The sequence below is a fragment of the Callionymus lyra genome, chromosome 14 (assembly GCF_982586985.1).
Source record: "Callionymus lyra chromosome 14, fCalLyr1.hap1.1, whole genome shotgun sequence".
In the NCBI taxonomy this organism is placed as follows: domain Eukaryota; kingdom Metazoa; phylum Chordata; class Actinopteri; order Syngnathiformes; family Callionymidae; genus Callionymus; species Callionymus lyra.
Window position 1 is genome coordinate 20,440,208 of NC_141831.1, and position 20,196 is coordinate 20,460,403.

The 20,196-nt window shown below is 35.7% G+C and overlaps 2 protein-coding genes across 5 annotated transcripts in view; one reads left to right on the forward strand and one right to left on the reverse strand.

Annotated features, from left to right (window-relative positions):
* The window catches only part of LOC148066403 (serine/threonine-protein kinase 10-like), a 35,912-nt gene extending 32,981 nt beyond the window's left edge, over positions 1 to 2,931 (reverse strand). The window contains exon 1 of the mRNA XM_087807978.1: positions 2,550 to 2,931. Coding sequence (XP_087664104.1) covers positions 2,550 to 2,708 — 159 coding nt within the window. The 5' untranslated portion in view covers positions 2,709 to 2,931. The remainder of the gene's footprint in view (positions 1 to 2,549) is intronic.
* Positions 2,932 to 7,816: 4,885 nt separating this feature from the next.
* Positions 7,817 to 20,196, forward strand: part of stk32a (serine/threonine kinase 32A) — a 62,710-nt gene continuing 50,330 nt past the window's right edge. For 2 of the 4 annotated variants that reach the window (XM_087807427.1, XM_087807430.1), the window contains exons 1-4: positions 7,817 to 8,009; positions 9,279 to 9,543; positions 16,840 to 16,895; positions 18,446 to 18,597. In XM_087807427.1, coding sequence (XP_087663553.1) covers positions 9,492 to 9,543; positions 16,840 to 16,895; positions 18,446 to 18,597 — 260 coding nt within the window. In that variant the 5' untranslated portion in view covers positions 7,817 to 8,009; positions 9,279 to 9,491. Of the gene's footprint in view, positions 8,010 to 9,275; positions 9,544 to 16,839; positions 16,896 to 18,445; positions 18,598 to 20,196 lie in introns of all 4 variants that reach the window. The other 2 variants (XM_087807428.1, XM_087807429.1) reach the window with 2 other exon arrangements.

The following is a 20,196-nucleotide window of genomic DNA, read 5'->3' on the forward strand; positions in this document are numbered from 1 at the left end:
TCATGGGATAGGTGTATCATATGGAATAGTATCGTGAGATAGGTGTATCGTATAGATTGTATCATGAGATACTGTAGGTGTATCATATGGAATAATATTGTGAGATAGGTGTATCGTATGGAATAATATCATGAGATAGGGGTATCGTATGGAATAATATCATGAGATAGGGGTATCGTATAGATTGTATCGTGAGATAGGTGTATCGTATGGAATAATATCATGAGATAGGGGTATCGTATGGAATAATATCATGAGATAGGTGTATCGTATGGAATAATATTGTGAGATAGGTTTATCGTATGGAATAATATTGTGACTGCCCTAATCACAACAACCAAAAAGGTAAGAAAGGATGCGTGGAATATCGTGCAAATTAATAACCAGCTTCTTCATGTTTTACAGCCTTTAAACCAGAAAATACTTTTTAACGAGGAGCTTCTTATCTGCTAGATAAGACACACCTGGATTATGTAATGGAAGTCTCTTCGGTGCACATTTGTACGGCACATTACTTTGCTTCTTATTGACACCAGAGTGTCCGAAAACAAGGCGGAGACCTCTGCAAAAGAGTAAATGCTCTGTTTCTGTGTACACTTCTGGTCCATGCATCACTTCTTCCACTGAGGCCCCCAGGGTGTCAAAGAAGTCCACTGTGCTCAGCTGGGCAGTGTGGACACAGAGGGCCTGTGCCACGCCTCGCACAGGGAACCGACCGGGAAACACTTCCAGATTAAACAACCCTTTTCAGCCAAGATACTGTACAAGGAGGATGGATTCAGCCGAGTCACAAACAGGCCGACTTGTATCAGATTATTTGCTAGAAAACTAGTTTTAAACTTGGTTTATCCGGTTCAGAAACAGCATCCTAAAGCAGGGAACCATGTCTTTGCGCTTATATAACCGTCAGCCCCTAGCACCAAACATGGACCAGATTCAAAGGAACGTGCATCAATAATTATGAAAGGTTCCCATCATTTTACTTTGATTAAATGCAAAGGTTTCTGAATAAAAAAAATGAGCACAAGCCTTCCAACGATGTATTGCGGGGATAATAACAAGTAAATCAGCTTAACACCGCAACTGCATTAATGAGTTCACCAAGGGGCGGGGGTGAGATTTAGGTAGAGATATGTTGGAAAACGAGTTCGGGGCACGAGTTAAAAGGGTGTTAATTGAGTCGGAAAGTGAGTCGGGAAGTGATTTTAATGCAGTAAAGTCAGAGGGCGAGTTCAGCGTTTGTTTGAGTCAACAAGACATAAAGAAAAATGTAAGTTTCAGATAAGAAACAGTTTTAAGTCATATCATTTATATTTCAAATACTGATACACACTTTAATGTTACTAATTTTCGCTAGTTTACGCACTTGTTTTTTGAGTCAACTTGATCAGAACAAGTGTCTTGACTGGTCAACAACAATAGGATAACTTTATTTTAGTCAAAATCCAGTTTTCTTTTCTTTATAAAGATCAAAACCGCAGAGAATATAGGATTTATTTCTGAATCAAATGCCTCAGGGAATGGTACAAGGGCCCCTGCTCTGTGGACCACTGATTTATAGAATCAAATTCAAGGTGCAGCCTAAAAGATCTACAACAAGTATCGACATGAAACATGATTGAAGGGGTTGGGCTAAATTATCCAACTTAGTCATGCACTGACTGGATCCTGTGGTCAAACTCAATTTTTAATAATTGAAGAAAAAATGAGTCACACATTCGTTTGTGATATGGACCACTGTCTAAAAAGTTAACTTATAGTAAGTTATAAGTTTAAGGGACAACAACTTGATGTTGCAAAAACAATGTCAACGGAACGTAGATTGAATGAATATAATAGAAAAACTATAATGCAGTAGTAATTCCCCAAATTCAGGTTCCTTCCGCATACATTGTTGGACTTTTCGTATTGATGAACTTCCTACACTTAAGAACGTATCATACACTATCAACAGACATAGAATTTAACTTGTTGAGTCAACTTAATAGGTCACAGATAAGTAGTTGAGGACCAGATTTGGCCCTTGAGATAGAAACTTATGCTCCATCAGGAATTCACAAATCCGATGTCATCATCTGCGATAATATCAATTGGGCTTTTTCTCCTTCAGAATAGTTCCTGGTTTATTTTTATTATTTGTTCATAGGGCTACAGAGAATAGAAGGATCATTGATAATAATAAATATTTTGATCTCCTTCAATAGGAAGTCTTGTGCCTAATATGAGTCGTAGTGACGTCCTTCATTATGTTTAAAACATTCTGACATCATAAAGCTTTATATCAAAGTGTTGATCGTAAAGTGAAGCAAAGATATTTAATAGAATAACCAAAAAAACATCTCTTTAAACCCAGAAAAATTCATATAAATTTACACCAATTATTCTCAATTACCAACAAAGATTAAACTTGATATTGTTCTTTTGTCAATGTGTTAATCAAAGGTTTCTAAAGCAAGAAAATGCCACATTAAAGGATTAAAGAAAATGCCACATTAAAGGATTATGGTCAAAGGTAAAGAGGTGATTCTCCAACAGGTGCAGCGACTCACCTTGTACACCTTCCCAAACGCACCATCGCCCAACTCGCCCACGATCTCCCACAAGTCGTTGGGGTTGATGTCTCGATGGACGTGCTCGTACTGCTTCACCTTCTTCTTGATCTCGATGGTGGGGAGACGAAGGATTCTGCTCAACCTTGCTAGCGCCATTTTTGTCTTCTCTTGTCAAATATCAACGACTTAAGAAAGAAGAAAGTCAGGTCAGGTCATTCCTCGCAGGTTTGTTTTCTGGAAACTTTTTTCCTCTTGAATCACTGAACTCCGGCCATTCCTGAAAGCGTCTGAAAGTCACATTTCCGTGGAGAAAGTTGTGGACACAGCGTGTTGTGGAGACACCTGCGGATGGAAACACGGAGGAGCGAAGTGACTCGCGCCTGGTCACTTGTTGCTTCACACCGCGCGCGGAAGACGCGCCCACGTCGTGACGTCAGACACTCCCACCGCCATCGTAATGGAAATGTGGTTTTTTTTTTCTTTTGAGTAAAGTAGAAGGTATATGTCGCCAATTTATGTCCTCAAATGTCTAAGATTAAAGTGTCTAAAATAAAAATGAAAACACATTTATTAGATTTAAGATTGAATGGAAAAATAAACATCAGCTTAGAAAATGTGTTTTAGCACCACCTATAGGCGAGTGTGGTATTGCCCTAGTGGACTTATGATATAAATGATATATATTTATATATTAAAAAAAAAAACTTCCTGAAAAGATTTTTGACTTTCATGAACCAATACTAACGTGCCTTTTTCAGAGCCTCCACAAATACTGACTCCTTTAAGAAACATCTTAAGACGTTTTTATTTGTTCAGGCTTTTCCTTGATTTTCTGGAACTCCTGTTGTTTTATTAGTTTTATCTTGATCTTTAAAGTATATACTTTATTGAATATTGTTTTGATCGTTTAAGCACTTTGTGACCCTGGTCTGGAAAAGCGCAATATAAATAAAAACTACTTACTTACTTACTTACTCACAAATGGAATAAATTACAAAATGAAAATTCTAAATGAAAATAAAATACATTATAAAGAATATCAAATAGTTGTAAAAACTATTCCTGACGATTTATTAAACTATATTTAAAGTTATTATGGCCCTAGTAGAATAAATGGATATATAGGTCCACTTTATGTCTATCTATAGAATAGATGTAAGATATGGAACTCCTGTTGTGTTATCAGTTTTATCTTGACCTTTAAAGTATATACTTTATTGAATATTGTTTTGATTGTTTAAGTGCTTTGTGACCCTGGTCTGGAAAAGCGCTTTACAAGTAAAAAATTACTTACTTACCTACTTATATAAAAATGCTCAAACATAAAGTAAATCATTTTTATAAAGAATAAAAAATGACTCCAAGTTGAATCATTTTGTATAAAAATAACAAAATATAGAAATTGGGGGAAAACATGTTTTTCCTACAAATAAATTTGTCATTTTAAATTAAAGATAAAATAAAATGCCATTCAAAACTATTCATAAATTATTCACCCCACTAATATTTTGAAATCTCGATTTTTGTTAAAATTAACTCTTAACGGTAATTCTGTCAAAGTGTAATAACAAATATTCAACACTTGTTTTTGATTGCCCAAAAAATACTGTTATGATTTAGAAGTTTTTATTTAGAAATGTTCTTGTATTATCAAAACCAGGATAGAAAAAAAAAAATATATATATATATATATATATATATATACTGTATATTCATAATCCTCAGCAAATATCACATTTACAAATCTAAATTTCCAAGAATCTCTCTAAATGTTAAAAATTGTATTTACTAATTAAAACATATATATTTACATTAATATTATTATTGGTGTATATTTTAATTATATAAGTACTAAAAATTGTGTGGATAACTGTGAACGAATTTAAAAGTGTATTATTATTATTATTATTATTAATATTATTATTATTATTATTAACCATTAAAATGATATCTTAATCAGTTTTAATCACTCAATTATTGTATTATTTCAGTTACAATTATTTGCAAAAACTTAATGTACATAAAACGCTTTTCAGTTTGTGGTCATTTTATCTGGTTAAAATGAAAAACTCATTTTCTCTAGGGCCAATGTACACGTGTCTAGTTTCAATCTTTAATAATTAAAAAAAAAAAAGGAAGGGGAAGTGTATTTTATACGAAGTGAAAGTACTTCCGGTTTTTTTTTTTAATGGAAACGTCGACTGTCAACTTTTATTGCTTTATATACTGTCTCATTTTCCAAAAAATAAAACGACCTTTTTTGTTTAATTAATATACTTGTTCTTTAAAACTATTACATTCAATCGTTTAATATTTGTACTAGTTAATATGGGAAAGTTTAATAAATTTAAAAAATAAAATAATAATAAACATTATTTTATAAATGTTTTTTCTATAAATATTGCTGTAAGCGTTTCTGATTCTGATTAAATCATAAAAAATCGCCACTGCGCTTCATTCAATTTGGGCATGATACGACAGCGCCCTCTATTGGACTAAGGTATCAGTTGCTAGATATAAAGGCTCGAATCGAAGAAGCGAAATAATGAAATAAATGCATATTTAACTTAACACTCTCATAAAAACTTGATATTTGTTATCATCAATAAAACCCATCAATTACAAACATTTGTTATTTCATCATCATGATATGTATTGATTAAAAAGTAATCCATTGATGAATCAAAATGCATCAATGGATTACTCTAACACTATTGTGAAATAAAATGTAAAGCATAAAATAATGGAAAAGTTCCACAACACAATGCCATGAATTAACTTATTTAAATTTAAAACAGCACAAACTAAAAAAAAAAAATCTGGTACAAGACCAATTCTATAGTATTGCTTTTTGAATTAAAGAAAAAATAGTTTGTTACAATCATTGCTTGCACAGAGTTTGCATTGAATAAAAATGTATTAAATTTAAAAAAAATTAAAATGAGCAAAAGTATATCAGTGCTTTCATCTAAATGAACTAAATTGAATGATCAACACCATGTCATTTTTCAATAGGTGGTCATAATTGTAGGGCTGTGAAGTATTCCAGATATCCTTTATCTCTACAACAATGCTGCAGCCAGCGGCGTGAAACTATTTCGCGCCCTCATCCATTTCCTTTGACCTCATCAAGATAAGATGTCCGACTATTTTCGCTCGCGGCTTTTTATTCGGACCGTTCGTCTTGTCGCAGACGTTCCTGTGACATGATAATAAAGAGCTGTGTCAGCAACGAAGGTCATCATGCTCATCACACGTGGATGATTCATGGCTGCTCTTGGTGTTGGTCATGCAAAAGCTTCCAGAAGAGAAAGAAACTGTGTAAATAAAAAATAAAAAACAGCACTTAGAGATATTTTGACATTATTTCTGTTTACAAATGAAGGGCTTAAATACATTTTCAACTTACAAAAAGATCAAACTAAAAGCATAACCACTTCAAGAAACATTTTTTTTATTTGTTCAGGCTTTTCCTTGATTTTCTGGAACTCCTGTTGTGTTCTCAGTATATAAAGTATATACTTTAAAGTATATACTTTATTGAATATTGTTTTGATTGTTTAAGCGCTTTGTGACCCTGGTCTGGAAAAGCGCTATACAAATAAAAATGACTTACTTACTTACTTACTTATCTCCTGGTATTACACAACATTGCAGTGTCACTGTTCTTACACTCGGGGGAGCCAGAAACAACATTTTTAATTCAACATTTTAGTGCTTTATTACCATTGTATTACATATTTTTTAATGTTAAAATATGGAATAAGTATGATCTAGAAACTCCAAATACTAAAAAAAACAATACTAGGGAACTGAACTACATCTCCCAGAGTGCAGTCTGCCACCATCTATCTGTAAGCCCACCATTAAGTGCAGACCTCATCTGTGCGAGCTCACCTCGACCTCCAGGTTAATTGTGTTGGCACAGGTTGAGAGAAGACCGTCACTGCTGAATGAACGATGTGCCGACTGTGCAATATTTCACTTTTTCTCCTGCTCACCTGAGACAGTGAAGGTGATTTGTCTTCTTATGGAACTGCAGAGAGAAATAGGCGAAGAGCATGTGACCTGATCTACCAACAGCAGAGAGTTATTTAAAGGCCGTCGCAGGTCTGAGAAGGAATCACATCTTTTTAGTGCCCTGCTTATGGAGTGACAACAGTGTTATCATTTGGAAATAAAAGTGGAAATAAATAAAGACAAACATTTTAATGAGAAGAAATTAATATAAAAACAAACATTGTTTGTTTAAATTTAAGTGAATATACAAGTGTTATTGCTATTTAATAACTTTTTTTTAATTATTCACTTCTATCATTGTATAAAAACAATGGATGGTTATTAATAAAAAAAAAGTTAAGTGTAAACAATAAAATACTTAAAATAATTACCTTATTAACAAAAGAGAAATAGGTTAACAAGGGTAGTATCAACTTTTTTGAATGTGTCATTATCAAAATGTTTCTGTACAGTATAATGGTAAAAATGTAAACATATATTTAGAAAACACTAATGAAAAATTAAATTAAAAGTATAAAATAAAACGAATTGTTTTTCTAATTTGTTTAACTCAAGTATGTTTGATTTTCGTTAACAATATGAACGAAATTATATTTCGGCACATAGAATGGACTCATAAATTGTTTCTTTTGTGTACAATATGTAAGTGTTTGACTGGATTGTATATTACTGTTTTGCAATTTCTGTTTTATTTTATTTTTCACTACTTTTTTTTTTTTGAGCGGGGGATGAGGAGATGTGTTTTTTTTGTTTTTTTTCTTGTTTGTTATTTTTGTCTTCTTCTTTGAAAAATCAAAATAAAATAATAATAATAAAAAACAATATAAACGAATAAAGTAAATTGTATTTTTACGGTGATGCTTTAGAATAAGTCACCACTAGAGGGCGCTGGTTGCTAGCTGACAGTTAAAGTAGTTCATTTTCAAATTCTGTACAATATTTGCCGAAATTGAAATGTATTTTCAAAAGTACAGCAGTACGTTTAACTGCGAGTATAAATGTATTATTATTATTATTATTATTTTTTACATTATTCAAGCATTCATTTGGGAGGAAATACGGAGCAACACGCAGCAAGGGATGTTGTTGTGATGTCATAAATTAAAGTGAATTGACGTATTTTTAAATAATTTTCCTCTGAGGAAGGAAAGGGGGTAAGGGGGGGGGGAGCCCCCACCCTCTGGCTGAGTGTGAACGCGCCTGCAGTAGCGGACACATGCGGGGATGTGGAGGTCAGACTCAGTCGCTCCTTCTTCCCTCAAATCCAAGTTTCATTCTCCATCCTCGCGGCAGCTGCAGGCGTCTGGGGTTCAGTGGGGGGTTCCTCCTCGCGTCATCGGTCCGGTGTTCGGACGAGAGACTGTTGCTCTGCCTCGTCTCTGCAGCAAACCAGGACTGGAGATGTTCCCATGTTCGGACAGCCTGCTGCGTCCAGAGGTAGGTGGTTCTGACTGGGTCCAGTTCATTCAAACGTGGTGATATTTATATATATATATATTTATATATTTTTATTTATTCACAAACTGGACCTACCGGGTCCACACATGATGGCTGTGACCTTATCGTGGCGATGGAAAGTGACAAGTGTTGCCATGGTCACCGCGAGTTCAACCTTAAAAAAACATTTTAAATCATTTTTAAAGAACAAACTTCAGGATCGATACAATTGATCGATTTAAACTTCGACCCTGATAAAAGTATCTGTGCAGAGCAAAGTGTGGTTTAAGGGCCATGGGTGGCCTCACAATGTCAATATCTGGTCGAAGCATCTATCAATACATTTAAACGTTATTACGTTTTTACGACATCATTTCTACTTTTAGTTTAATATTTTACATTAATTTTAAATATTATTATGACATTTTGTTTGTTGAGAGCATTTTATCATCGAGCTTCATCTTTGTACGCATTTGAAATTAAAAAAGGTTTTATTGTGTTTATTTCTCTATTTACTTACATTTATTTACTGTCCAGTTGAAAAGTTGAATTTTCTTCCAATAGAATAAAACCTCCTTTGTTACTCTACTTTATGTTTAACAAACACTTGCGTAAATAAATAAGAAACGACCCTTCCAAAAAAGTCCCAAAGTTATTCAAATAATTATTTTTTTAAAACACGACATACCATCCTATATCTTTGCCTAAATGTTTGGCTTTTGCTTGTGGTTTTTGTTGAGCTAAATACAGTTGGTAAAGTCAGCTACCTGGGAAGAGAGGCAGTGAAGTCAGGTAAATTAATTTTATTTTATTTTATTGTATTTAGGTTTACATGTAATTTATTTGATTATTCTTTTATTTAAATATATTGTATTCATTCATCAATTATATTTCATTTTTTTTATTCTATACTGTCGTCAGGAAATAAATAATTAAATGGCAATAAACATGTTTTGATTCTGATTTTGAAGCTGGCTTGTGGGCCATATGCGGCCCTCGGTGTCATGTCATGTGGTCCACATGAAATTGATGTGCTATGTAGAATAGCAGCTAGCTCTGTTTGCATCTCTGCTATTATATCTGACTGATGTAACCTTTACCTATATTTCTAACATCATTTCAAGATGTGATATTAGGTTTACAAGTCGGCGGCGAGCGTTATAATACATCCGTTTATTTCAATTATCGTCTCTCTCTCCCTCTCTTTGTCCCTCCTTCTCTCTCTCTCCCTCCCTCTCTCGCTCTGTGGTGTCATGTTTGTGGCAGCAGGTTAGACTCAGTCCTCAGAGGGTCACAGTCACATCAACCCTCCCTCCTCCACCAGACGCGCTCATCTGCCACACCGAGGAGAAACTTGTGAGGATGTGCGAGCACAGCTGAGGTGTCGGAGAAGCTGTAAATGTCAGGTCAGAGAGCGGCGAGCGCCGACCGGACTATGAGCGAGAACTGAGAGCAGCAGGAGGAGCATTGACCAGGAGCAACATGGGGCTCGGACAGTCCAGCAAGGCTCCGGTCACTCACGACTCAGACGAGGGTGAGTTATTATTATTTTTTTTTCTCTACTCCTGTTCTCGATTAAGTTGCTACGGACGTGAGAATTTATTGATCCGAATCAGTCTGGGAAATTAATTTAACGCCGGCACGTCCAATAAGTCAGTCAAACTGAATTTAATCAGAAGTGGATTTCCTACCAATTCCCTTCTCTGAGAGAATCGATCATTTGAATCATCTTGTCAGGAAGTATTCTGGGATAACATCTAGTATTTCCAGCTATGTGTTAATTTAACTGTATCCTAAATAGATCTTGGATCTCTATTGTACTCATCAGTATGTGTCTGTTTGTACAAAACTTTATTTTCATTGTAATATTTAGATTAAAAATGTGCTTAAGCCCTGCCTAATGAAAACACTTTCTGGAGATGAAATCTTGTTTACTGTAACCACATCTACTCTGCTGTGATTGGTCAGACTTCGAGGTTTTTCACCGCTTGTCTCGTTCTATAAACAAAGCGGGGCGTGATTAAGCCATTATTTCGTCACAATGGACTCCGCTCTCGTAACCTCTCGTTCGCTGAGACTACAGACAGGGTAGAACTTAATAATAACTTCAACATCGTCACAATGACACTTATCGTATCTTAGAGATGAAGACTTCATCATTTGAAGTCAGTAGAGATGGGTTGCGACATTATTTCCCCTGTAAATAAGACCATTTTGTTTGTCGGAAGCTAAAAATACTTACTGACATTCTTACAATGGACGCCATTTCTGTTGTTTTGCTGGAGAAAATGATATAAGTAATAATAATAAACCCTAAAATGAGCTGAGTAGGGAGCGCTTGGTTGAATCCAAAACTAGTGTGACTTTTGTATAGGTTTAAGTACTAAAACAATATTTTTTAAATATAAACAATTATGTTCAAAAACAATATAACAGCAATATTTCTAATGTTCCAACAAAATACAACTTTGAACTTATTTCCATTGAAAAATATTTTGTTTTTTATATTGTCAGTATTATTTGGGGGTTTGTGTTCACTTGACGCATATATAGCGTTTTTCAATATCTCGATTACCATGTTGATTATACCATAATCGTGTTAAATTAAATTTGCCATCTAGTTATTTATTTGATAGAAACTCTGCTGGGAATACTTTTCTGTGACAAACAATCTACAAAACTGCTGCTGTTTTCACTTCTCATACTTAGGAAAACATTATCCAAGAAATATACAATCTGATTTTTCTAATATACTACTTGCACTAATATAAAATAATAGAAAAAAAAAGTTGCCCCTAAAAGTTCCAAGCTAAACTAGAAGTGAGAAAAACTAGAAAGATTGGAAGCATAATGTTTTTTTTGTCCAGTCATTCTAGATCATTCGTCTGCTTCTTCATACTTGACCTCATGTTCTCAACGCATCATCCGTTTTCATTACTGTCACAATGCTGCTCTCATCATCATTTCACCTCCTCCAACTACAGGATGATCACCAGTCATGGTTAGAACTAATGTTCCTCATACCGCCTTCTATCCTCTCGAAGCCCCTTTACACTCGCTAGGACACAAAATAAAACCTGTTCACAGAATACATAAAATGCAATTATTATTATTTGATTATTACGATTATTTGATGATTACGATTACGGATTAGATCAACAGCTGTTCTTGAGAAATGAAAATAACTTGACAGAGTCGCCCACATGAGAGCGAACCTTGTCCGGACACGTCAGTCTCCTTGGACAACCGTATGTCCCTCGTGTGTCACATGTCTGTTAGCCTTCAGTGTAACCAGGAGACTTGTTAAACACGTGTTTACTGCTTATCTGGCTTTTAATGTGTCTGGCTGTCACTGTAACCCAGTGAGCGACTGAATATGTGTGCGCACAGGTTTGAGTTACATGTTTGGTATCTTATGTGTGCGTGAGAGAGATTCAATGTGCGTATGGAAGAAGTTGGTTTTCGTGGTTTCAGGTATCATGTGTGTGTGTGCGAGAAATCGTATATGTACGTGCGTCAGTGGTTTTCATTATGTGTGCAAAATGTTTTCCATTAATGTGCGTCTCAGAGGTTTTATATGTGTGCGTGTCAGAGGTTTAATATAAGTCTGCAGGAAGTTTCATATGTGTGTGTGGACAGTTTTACCTGTTTGCATCACAGCTTTTATATGTGTGAATGTAAAAGTTTTTATGTGTTTTCAAGAAGTTTCAAATATGTGTGTGTAAGAAGTTTGATTGATGTGCATGTCAGAGGTTTTGTATGTGTGCATGTCAGAGGCTTAATATGTGTCTAGAAGAAGTTTCATATATGTGTGTTTTAGATGTTTTATATGTGTGCATGTCAGAGGCTTAATATGTGTCTACAAGATGTTTTGTATATGTGTGTTTTAGATGTTTTATATGTGTGCATGTCAGAGGCTTAATATGTGTCTACAAGAAGTTTCATATATGTGTGTGTATGATGTTTTTCATATGTGTGCATTTGAGAAGCTTAATATGTGTCTACAATAAGTTTCATATATGTGTGTTTAAGATGTTTTATATGTGTGCATGTCAAAGGTTTTATTTATTTGCATGTCATTGATTTTATACGTGTGCGTGTCATTGATTTTATATTTGTGCATGTCAGAGGTTTTATATGTGTGCATGTCAAAGGTTTTATATGTGTGCATGTCAAAGGTTTTATATATGTGCATGTCAGAGGTTTTATATATGTGCGTGTCATTGATTTTATACGTGTGCATGTCATTAATTTTATATGTGTGCATGTCAGAGGTTCTATATGTGTGCATGTCAAAGGTTTTATAAATGTGCATGTCATTGATTTTATACGTGTGCATGTCATTGATTTTATATGTGTGCATGTCAGAGGCTCTATATGTGTGCATGTCAGAGGTTCTATATGTGTGCATGTCAGAGGTTCTATATGTGTGCATGTCATTGATTTTATACGTGTGCATGTCATTGATTTTATATGTGTGCATGTCAGAGGCTCTTTCTGTGTGTATGTCAGAGGTTCTATATGTGTGCATGTCAGAGGTTCTATATGTGTGCATGTCAGAGGTTCTATATGTGTGCATGTCATTGATTTTATACATGTGCATGTCATTGATTTTATATGTGTGCATGTCAGAGGCTCTTTATGTGTGTATGTCAGAGGTTCTATATGTGTGCATGTCAGAGGTTCTATATGTGTGCATGTCAGAGGTTCTATATGTGTGCATGTCATTGATTTTATACGTGTGCATGTCATTGATTTTATATGTGTGCATGTCAGAGGCTCTTTATGTGTGTATGTCAGAGGTTCTATATGTGTGCATGTCAGAGGTTCTATATGTGTGCATGTTAGAGGTTCTATATGTGTGCATGTCAGAGGTTCTTTATATGTGCATGTCATTGATTTTATACGTGTGCATGTCATTGATTTTATATGTGTGCATGTCAGAGGCTCTTTATGTGTGCATGTCAGAGGTTCTTTATATGTGCATGTCATTGATTTTATACGTGTGCATGTCATTGATTTTATATGTGTGCATGTCAGAGGCTCTATATGTGTGCATGTCAGAGGTTCTTTATGTGTGCATGTCATTGATTTTATATGTGTGCATGTCATTGATTTTATATGCGTGCATGTCAGAGGCTCTTTATGTGTGCATGTCAGAGGTTCTATATGTGTGCATGTCAGAGGTTCTATATGTGTGCGTGTCAGAGGTTCTATATGTGTGCATGTCAGAGGTTCTTTATGTGTGCATGTCATTCATTTTATATGTGTGCATGTCAGAGGCTCTATATGTGTGCATGTCAGAGGTTCTTTATGTGTGCATGTCATTGATTTTATATGTGTGCATGTCATTGATTGTATATGTGTGCATGTCAGAGGCTCTTTATGTGTGCATGTCAGAGGTTCTATATGTGTCATGCATGTGTCTACAAGAAGTTTCATATAAGTGCGTATTAGATGTTTCATACGTGTCTTTTAGCAGTTTCCCATGTGCTCATGTCAGAGGTTTCACATCTGTGCGTGTCAGGTTCGTAGGTGTGTCAAAGAGGTTTTATACATATGTGCAAGAAGTTTTAGAAGTGTGTGGTTTCCTATTTGCGCAATTTGTGTGCAAGAGGTTTTTATTCAAGAGTTTTATATGTTTGTTTCAGAGGTTTTCTATGTGTGTGCAATAATTGAATTTGTGTGTGTGTGTGCATCAGAGGGGTTGTTTGTGTGTACAAGAGGTCTAATGTGGTTAAATATGTGTAATCGAATACAAAGGTGTGTGCAAGAGGTTTCATACGTGTACATGATAGGTTTAATATGTGTGTACTTCAGAGGGTTTACGTGTGTGCAAAAGATTCAATATGAGAGGATTTGATATGTATGTGAATGTGAGAGGTTCCATTGATTTGTGTGTGATGTTTCATGTGCGTGCTTGGTTTTATTTTTATATATTTATTTTACCTTTGTCTTTTTTTTAAAATGAGAGGTTTTCACGTGTACTTTATACGTTTAAAAACATTTTTTTTAAATGTTACGTAATTCAGCAACTTCCTTCTGTTTCGTTGTAAATCCTAAAACTCAATCTCTGATGGATGTTAATGCAAATATACATTAACAGTCGACTCTTCTGAGCCTAAATAACAGCTTCACAAGTTCATCTGCTTACAAGGTTGATTGCTTCCTCACAGGCTGATTAACGCTGTCAGTCTCGTCTAAATGGACGAGGAGACGAGTTCCCCCTTCAGATGATTCAATTCCCTTCATGCACGGATTTCACTCATTTCATGCCCCGTCACTCAAGTGTCCGTCATCTCTTACAAATAGGAGAGTGAAACTGTCAACGCTATCTTGTCATCCTGCTCACAGGCCCGGCAGAAGCCGACACAGTGGCAATAAAATGAAGATAATGTGAGGATATTACAATACATAATAGCTTATAGCAACAATCACACTCAGTATTAGGCCTATCTCACTTTTTATTAGTACATTATATAAGGCATATAGATCTTTAAAAGTATAGCCTGGGGAACACCCGTGCCTGTATACCTGTTGTTCTTGTGGGATCAGAGAGAAAACAAGCAAAAACAATTTTGCTACAGCTAATTAACAATTTGGACTTTTTACCTATATACAGAAGATATCTCTCATGACTAGTTTAACTGAATATAGATTATTAGACTTAATTTGTCAATCATTCATTTGAGAGTGTTCATTCTACCTGAAGAAATTGAGCATTTTAAATTATATTTTTAAAATTAAGGTGCGTTTGTATCATGTTTACATGTTTTGTCCATATTTATTTAAATAAGTTGTTTTTAAATATACAATTAAATATATTCCCTTATTATATATTTTGTTTAAGTTTATGTTTTGTCCCATCATATTAATGTATATTTTTTCCTTCATCCTTTCTTTTTTCTTGACCGAACCACAGTCACAGTATAAAATATGATGGAATTTTACCCATTACAGATTAACGCTAAGCAACATGAGCTAAAGAAGATTATTTTTCAAGAGAAATTTGAGGTGATCATAATAAGAGAATCGCTGAAACGATAGTATTGATGTGTAGCTAAATAAGCCTCAACAGTGATGCAAATGATGAGTATAAAAATTTTCGAGGAAAATGGCAAGAGTAGCAAATTCCATAGCAACAGCCATACATTAGCAAACAACAACCTGAGGTAGCATTAGCATAACTTAAGTACAACTTTGCTATTACAGCCTGAATATGAACAGGAAAGTAAAAACAATGTAAGGAGCAGTAGAAAGAATTGTAGAGATACTATTTTGAATGGAAATAATTGTTGTTGTCGTGATCCTTTCATAACGTTTTTTTCATACTGTCCAGTAAATACCCACTGAGGAAAACATGATGGACGTGATGAGAGTGTGTATGAATTTCCAAACATATGGCTGTAATGAAAGGATTAATGGAAACAATGCGTCTGGTGATACTTGACTAACAGAGCGTAGCATCATCTGTCACATCCAAGATCTCTATAGTTGTGCGTCGCTGTGGTTTGTACACAACACTTACGGCCACTTCCATCTAACCTGAGCAGAATGAGTTTTAGCCGCAGCTGTTCCATCCTCAAGGCAACGGTGACGAAGAGGGGGAACCTAGTGTCCCGGTCACCACGGCAACCAGAAACAAACAGCACTATCTGCTTCCAAATCGCTGACAAACAGAAGCCAATCATGTGATAAAAGTCAGATAGAGGACATTTTATTTCATATCATGTTACTCAGCCTCAAAATGTCTTGAAGATACTTGACCTCTGGTTGCCGCGGAGACACAATCTGCCAGGGATTGACGGTCGTCATTGTTCACATGAGCTCAAAGGAAATTCCCACGAGGATTCCACTGTAACAACACTTTGAAGCTGGTAATTGAATTGTTAGTTGTCTTACTGCGTTCGGAACCTAAAAAGTTACAAAAGAACATGTAGCATGGCCAAAAAAAAAATGCAGTAATATATGCAAATGTACATATTTATTTACATTTTAACACTTTTAGTTATATCATTACAATCAAAGCAATAGTAGCAACAAATTCCAAAGGTAGTTTTGTCAAATTTGTGTTTATCACAAAGTAGCGCTAGTAAGATAGGTAGTGATTGGCAATTGGAGAAATACATTTTAATTAGTTTAATTATTTTAAACTAATAGCCATATAAGCAAAAGTTCAAAACGTAGCAATAGTAGTTGGAAAGAATGGGAGTTAGCATTAGCAACTAACAGTTACATAATCAGCAACTGCTATAGCTGGTAGCAACATTTACAATGATTAAACTGTAGCCAAACAAGGTGCAATTGCAGAAAATGAGAAAGACATATGATAAATAGAAATATTTTTAATTATATTTAATATTACTGTAGATGTAACTATGTGAAAGTTTAGCAAAAGTAGCCACATTAGATTTAATAGCAGCAATATAAGAAATAATGTCAAATGGGATTCCGATTAGAAGAAAATTTAGTTTCGATAATTATCAGCGATAATATTAGTTAAAAGCAAATCCAACATATAATCAAGGACGGCCATAGATAGATTATGTATCTCAGTTGTCTGAGGAACGCCTTGTAATTCACCAAGAAGAGATGTCAGAGGATTCTGGGTACTGGTATCTCTAAATAAGAGAAAATAAAAAATTGCTTGTACCAATTGTTGAGGTGCCATAATAGCATTATTACAATTTTCGCAATAAAAGATGAGAAAGAAGGATTTTTATTAGCGCAAGTTGTACATTTTAAAACCAACTTCATTAAAAATAACAGTTTCAAACATTTTAATGGTCCAGTCAGTCATGTTTTTGCCTCTTCTTTTTCTTCTCCACAGTCAACTTTGACCACTTCCAGATCTTGAGGGCGATTGGAAAAGGAAGCTTCGGAAAAGTAAGTCATCGTTTTTCTAATCCCTCTTTTTTAATCCATGTGTGTGGCGACAAACATTGACACTGACAATGAGTGCAAAGCAGATTAAGTCTCTTTAGCGCAACCATTGATTTGTTAGTCTGAGATGACTTGATGAGTTCCTTTAACTTCTGGGGTTTGGCGATGTAAGGCACTGCAGAGCCTAATGGTTTGATTTTAGATTCAACAGGAGCAGTATGGTTACTTAAGTAGTCAAGGAACAGTGGGGTACAACCAACCATATCTTGAGGACTTGGAGAAGGCATTCAAACTTGTTCCTTAAGGTTTATGTTTTGAGTTTTTTGGGGGGCATGGCATACCCAGCTTGTAAACATGGGCTATTTGGTCCCTTTATGACTGGGGTCAAGATTCCAGTCTGATTATTTTCCAGTTAGAGTTGTCCATGCCCCTTACCACAGTTTCTGGCCGAGAGTTGTATTGATGAAATTTCAAAGTATTGTTAGCATCTTCGTTTTTGAGATGCTCTTTGCAGATGATGTGGTTCTGTTGGCTACCTCACAGAAGGATCTTCAGTCCACACTGGGCTCATAGGAATTTGAAAATAGCTTGCATTAGAATCAGCTCCACTAACTCCACAAGATCCGAGGTTGGGCACGCCTTGTCCAGTGTGGAAAAGAGATTTTTCCCCAACTATATTTGGGTCTTGTTCACGAGTCAGGGAAATATGTGATGTCCGAAGGCAGATCAGTGTTCTCAGTCATAAGGGTTGGCAAGAAAGAGGCATAGAAAGAGCTGAGCCAAAAGGCAATTCTAGTCGGTTTAGCAGCCAAACTCAGTTTTCTCTGGAGGTTCAGTTGACACGTTAGAGATAATTTGAGACGGTCAGTATATAGAGGAAGACCCAAGGTAGACCTTTTACTCCACATTAAGACTAACATTAAGATAGTCGAGGGGGCTCTAGCATTTTTAAGGACCCCCATATTATTTGGTCCAACTATGAAGAGACCCTTCTACAGCCCCATCGGTAGGTGACCACGAAGTAGACCCAGTACTTTGCTCCGACTATTATACCAACATCCCGAGTCAGGATAATCAGAATATATGGAAAACATTTAAAAAAGTTGAGTTTAAAAATAAATTATAGAAATATCATTATAAAAAAGTAAATTAAATAAATTGTTTCCCAACTCATTCTTCATACACACTTACAGTCAGGCTGGAGAACACATGAGCAAGAATTATAGGCTCTTGGATGGATCGCACCTTCATTGTGGGCACACACACATTCACACGCACTCCCAGCATGTGTTCCATCCAGTAGCAGATTCTACATCTAATCACATCCGACAAGCTGTTGGATGCCGGCGTCATGCGATCAGGGTTCTGCTGATTAACCAAGCCAGCTGCTCCACAGACGTCGCTGTTGGAAGACGATGATCGAACATGAAAAATCTCACTGTTGTTCAGGGAAACAAACTCTCGCCGATCGATCCGTTTCGCTTTAAAACCAACCGATCAATACCGATCCATAGATGCTTATGTTTCCAACGTTGCTTCTGATTTGTCACCAGGTATGCATCGTCCAAAAGAAAGACACCAAGAAGATGTACGCCATGAAGTACATGAACAAGCTGAAGTGTGTGGAGCGGAACGAAGTGCGGAACGTGTTAAAAGAGCTGCAGATCATGCAGAACCTGGAGCACCCGTTCCTGGTCAACTTCTGGTGAGCATCACAGATATTTGCAATTGAAAAAAATGACCTTTAACTGAGCAGAACATGAGATTTTTCCAAATTATTCATGGTATGGTTTGTTAAAATCCAGCGATAAGTTCCCTGAGAGCAAGTGAGATCAATTTGTCCATTGAGTTTGACAGTGTTATTTCAAGTTTTTTGCTGTAAGTCTCACTCAAAATCAAAAAATATCTGAATATTAACTTATCAAGTGCTGAACAAAGTGATTTAGTAGATTCCTGTTATATTGTAGGTTTTTTTCTTCTCTCATTCTTTCTTTTTTTTTCTTCTGAGAATCATAATTCAATAACTGTTATATGTTGGTTGTCAATTGTCAATATAGATAAATTATAAATAAAAAAAAGGGAGTAAATTAATGACTTATTGCACAATAACTAAATACACAATAACAGTGACTCTAGATTGGAAGAAATTAAAGACATTTTCTTCCTTTAAACAACAGAATTTCAGGTCAGGAACAACAAAACAAACTTTATTGTCATTAGTTTTTCTCTTGAGCAAACTTTGACCATCAAAATATATTTTTAGATGATGAAATGTGTTTAGTTTCAAACACTACCCTCTTTGAACTCTCTTATCTTCTGCAGCTATAACTCGAGCATTCACTTTATTCCACTTTTAATGCGCTGTCATGTATAAAATATGGCGAAAAAGAAACTCTCTGGAGCATGATGTCATTGATTTCTGCTCAGAATTTATCGTCAGCACCAGTGTTAACAACCATCTGGATGATTTTGAAGCGCAGTCCGAGCCACCTCTTTGGCTTTTATGGTGACGGTCTCCTGACCATTAAACCAAGAATGCCCGGAGACCAGTATCAATGAAGTCATCCGACCGCTTTACATGTTGCTGGAGGTAAAACGGACCACTGATCCTGGATCAAGTTTTATGGACGGAAGGATTCCACTCAAATCTGCACAACCTCGTCCAGTGAGAGCTGGTCTATGACTCATCAGCTACGGGGAAGCAAATTCCATCATCGCAACTTGAATGTCGGAGCTGATTGAGCAGCAGAAAACTTGAGATTCTTGATAAGCAACTGCTTGTTGAGACCTGAGTTGAAAGGCATCATTAAATCTTGATAGACCCGCCCACTCGCCTGCTGCTCAGCAGAGAAGCACACGAGATAAGAACCTTTTTTTTTTAGGTGCGTGGTGGGCTCTGAGTGCTACCACAGGGCTGCCAGTGGTTAATCATCAATTGCACTATACGAAAACCACGTGAGTGTCCGCTAGATCGCAATGATGTAAGAGTTGGTTAATGGAATGAACTTACAAAGTGGAAAACTAAAACTTAGAGAGCGCAGACATCTGCCAAGCTGCTCATTTGCACCCATTTTCTGGAGCCAGACCTTTTTATTACCTAAACTCATTCTAGCTATTTAAGTAATCTAATAGCTTTTTAAGCATTTGAAAAGGGATTAACAGCAATAAGCTCAAAGGGGCAGGAGGTGGCAGAAGTATTCCCTATCTCTATAGCACAATGCACTGCAAGCAGGAACAAGAAAGTTGTGTATCAAAGGTAATTCGCTTTTGAGATAAAGAAGTTAACAATAACGGCACAGATAAG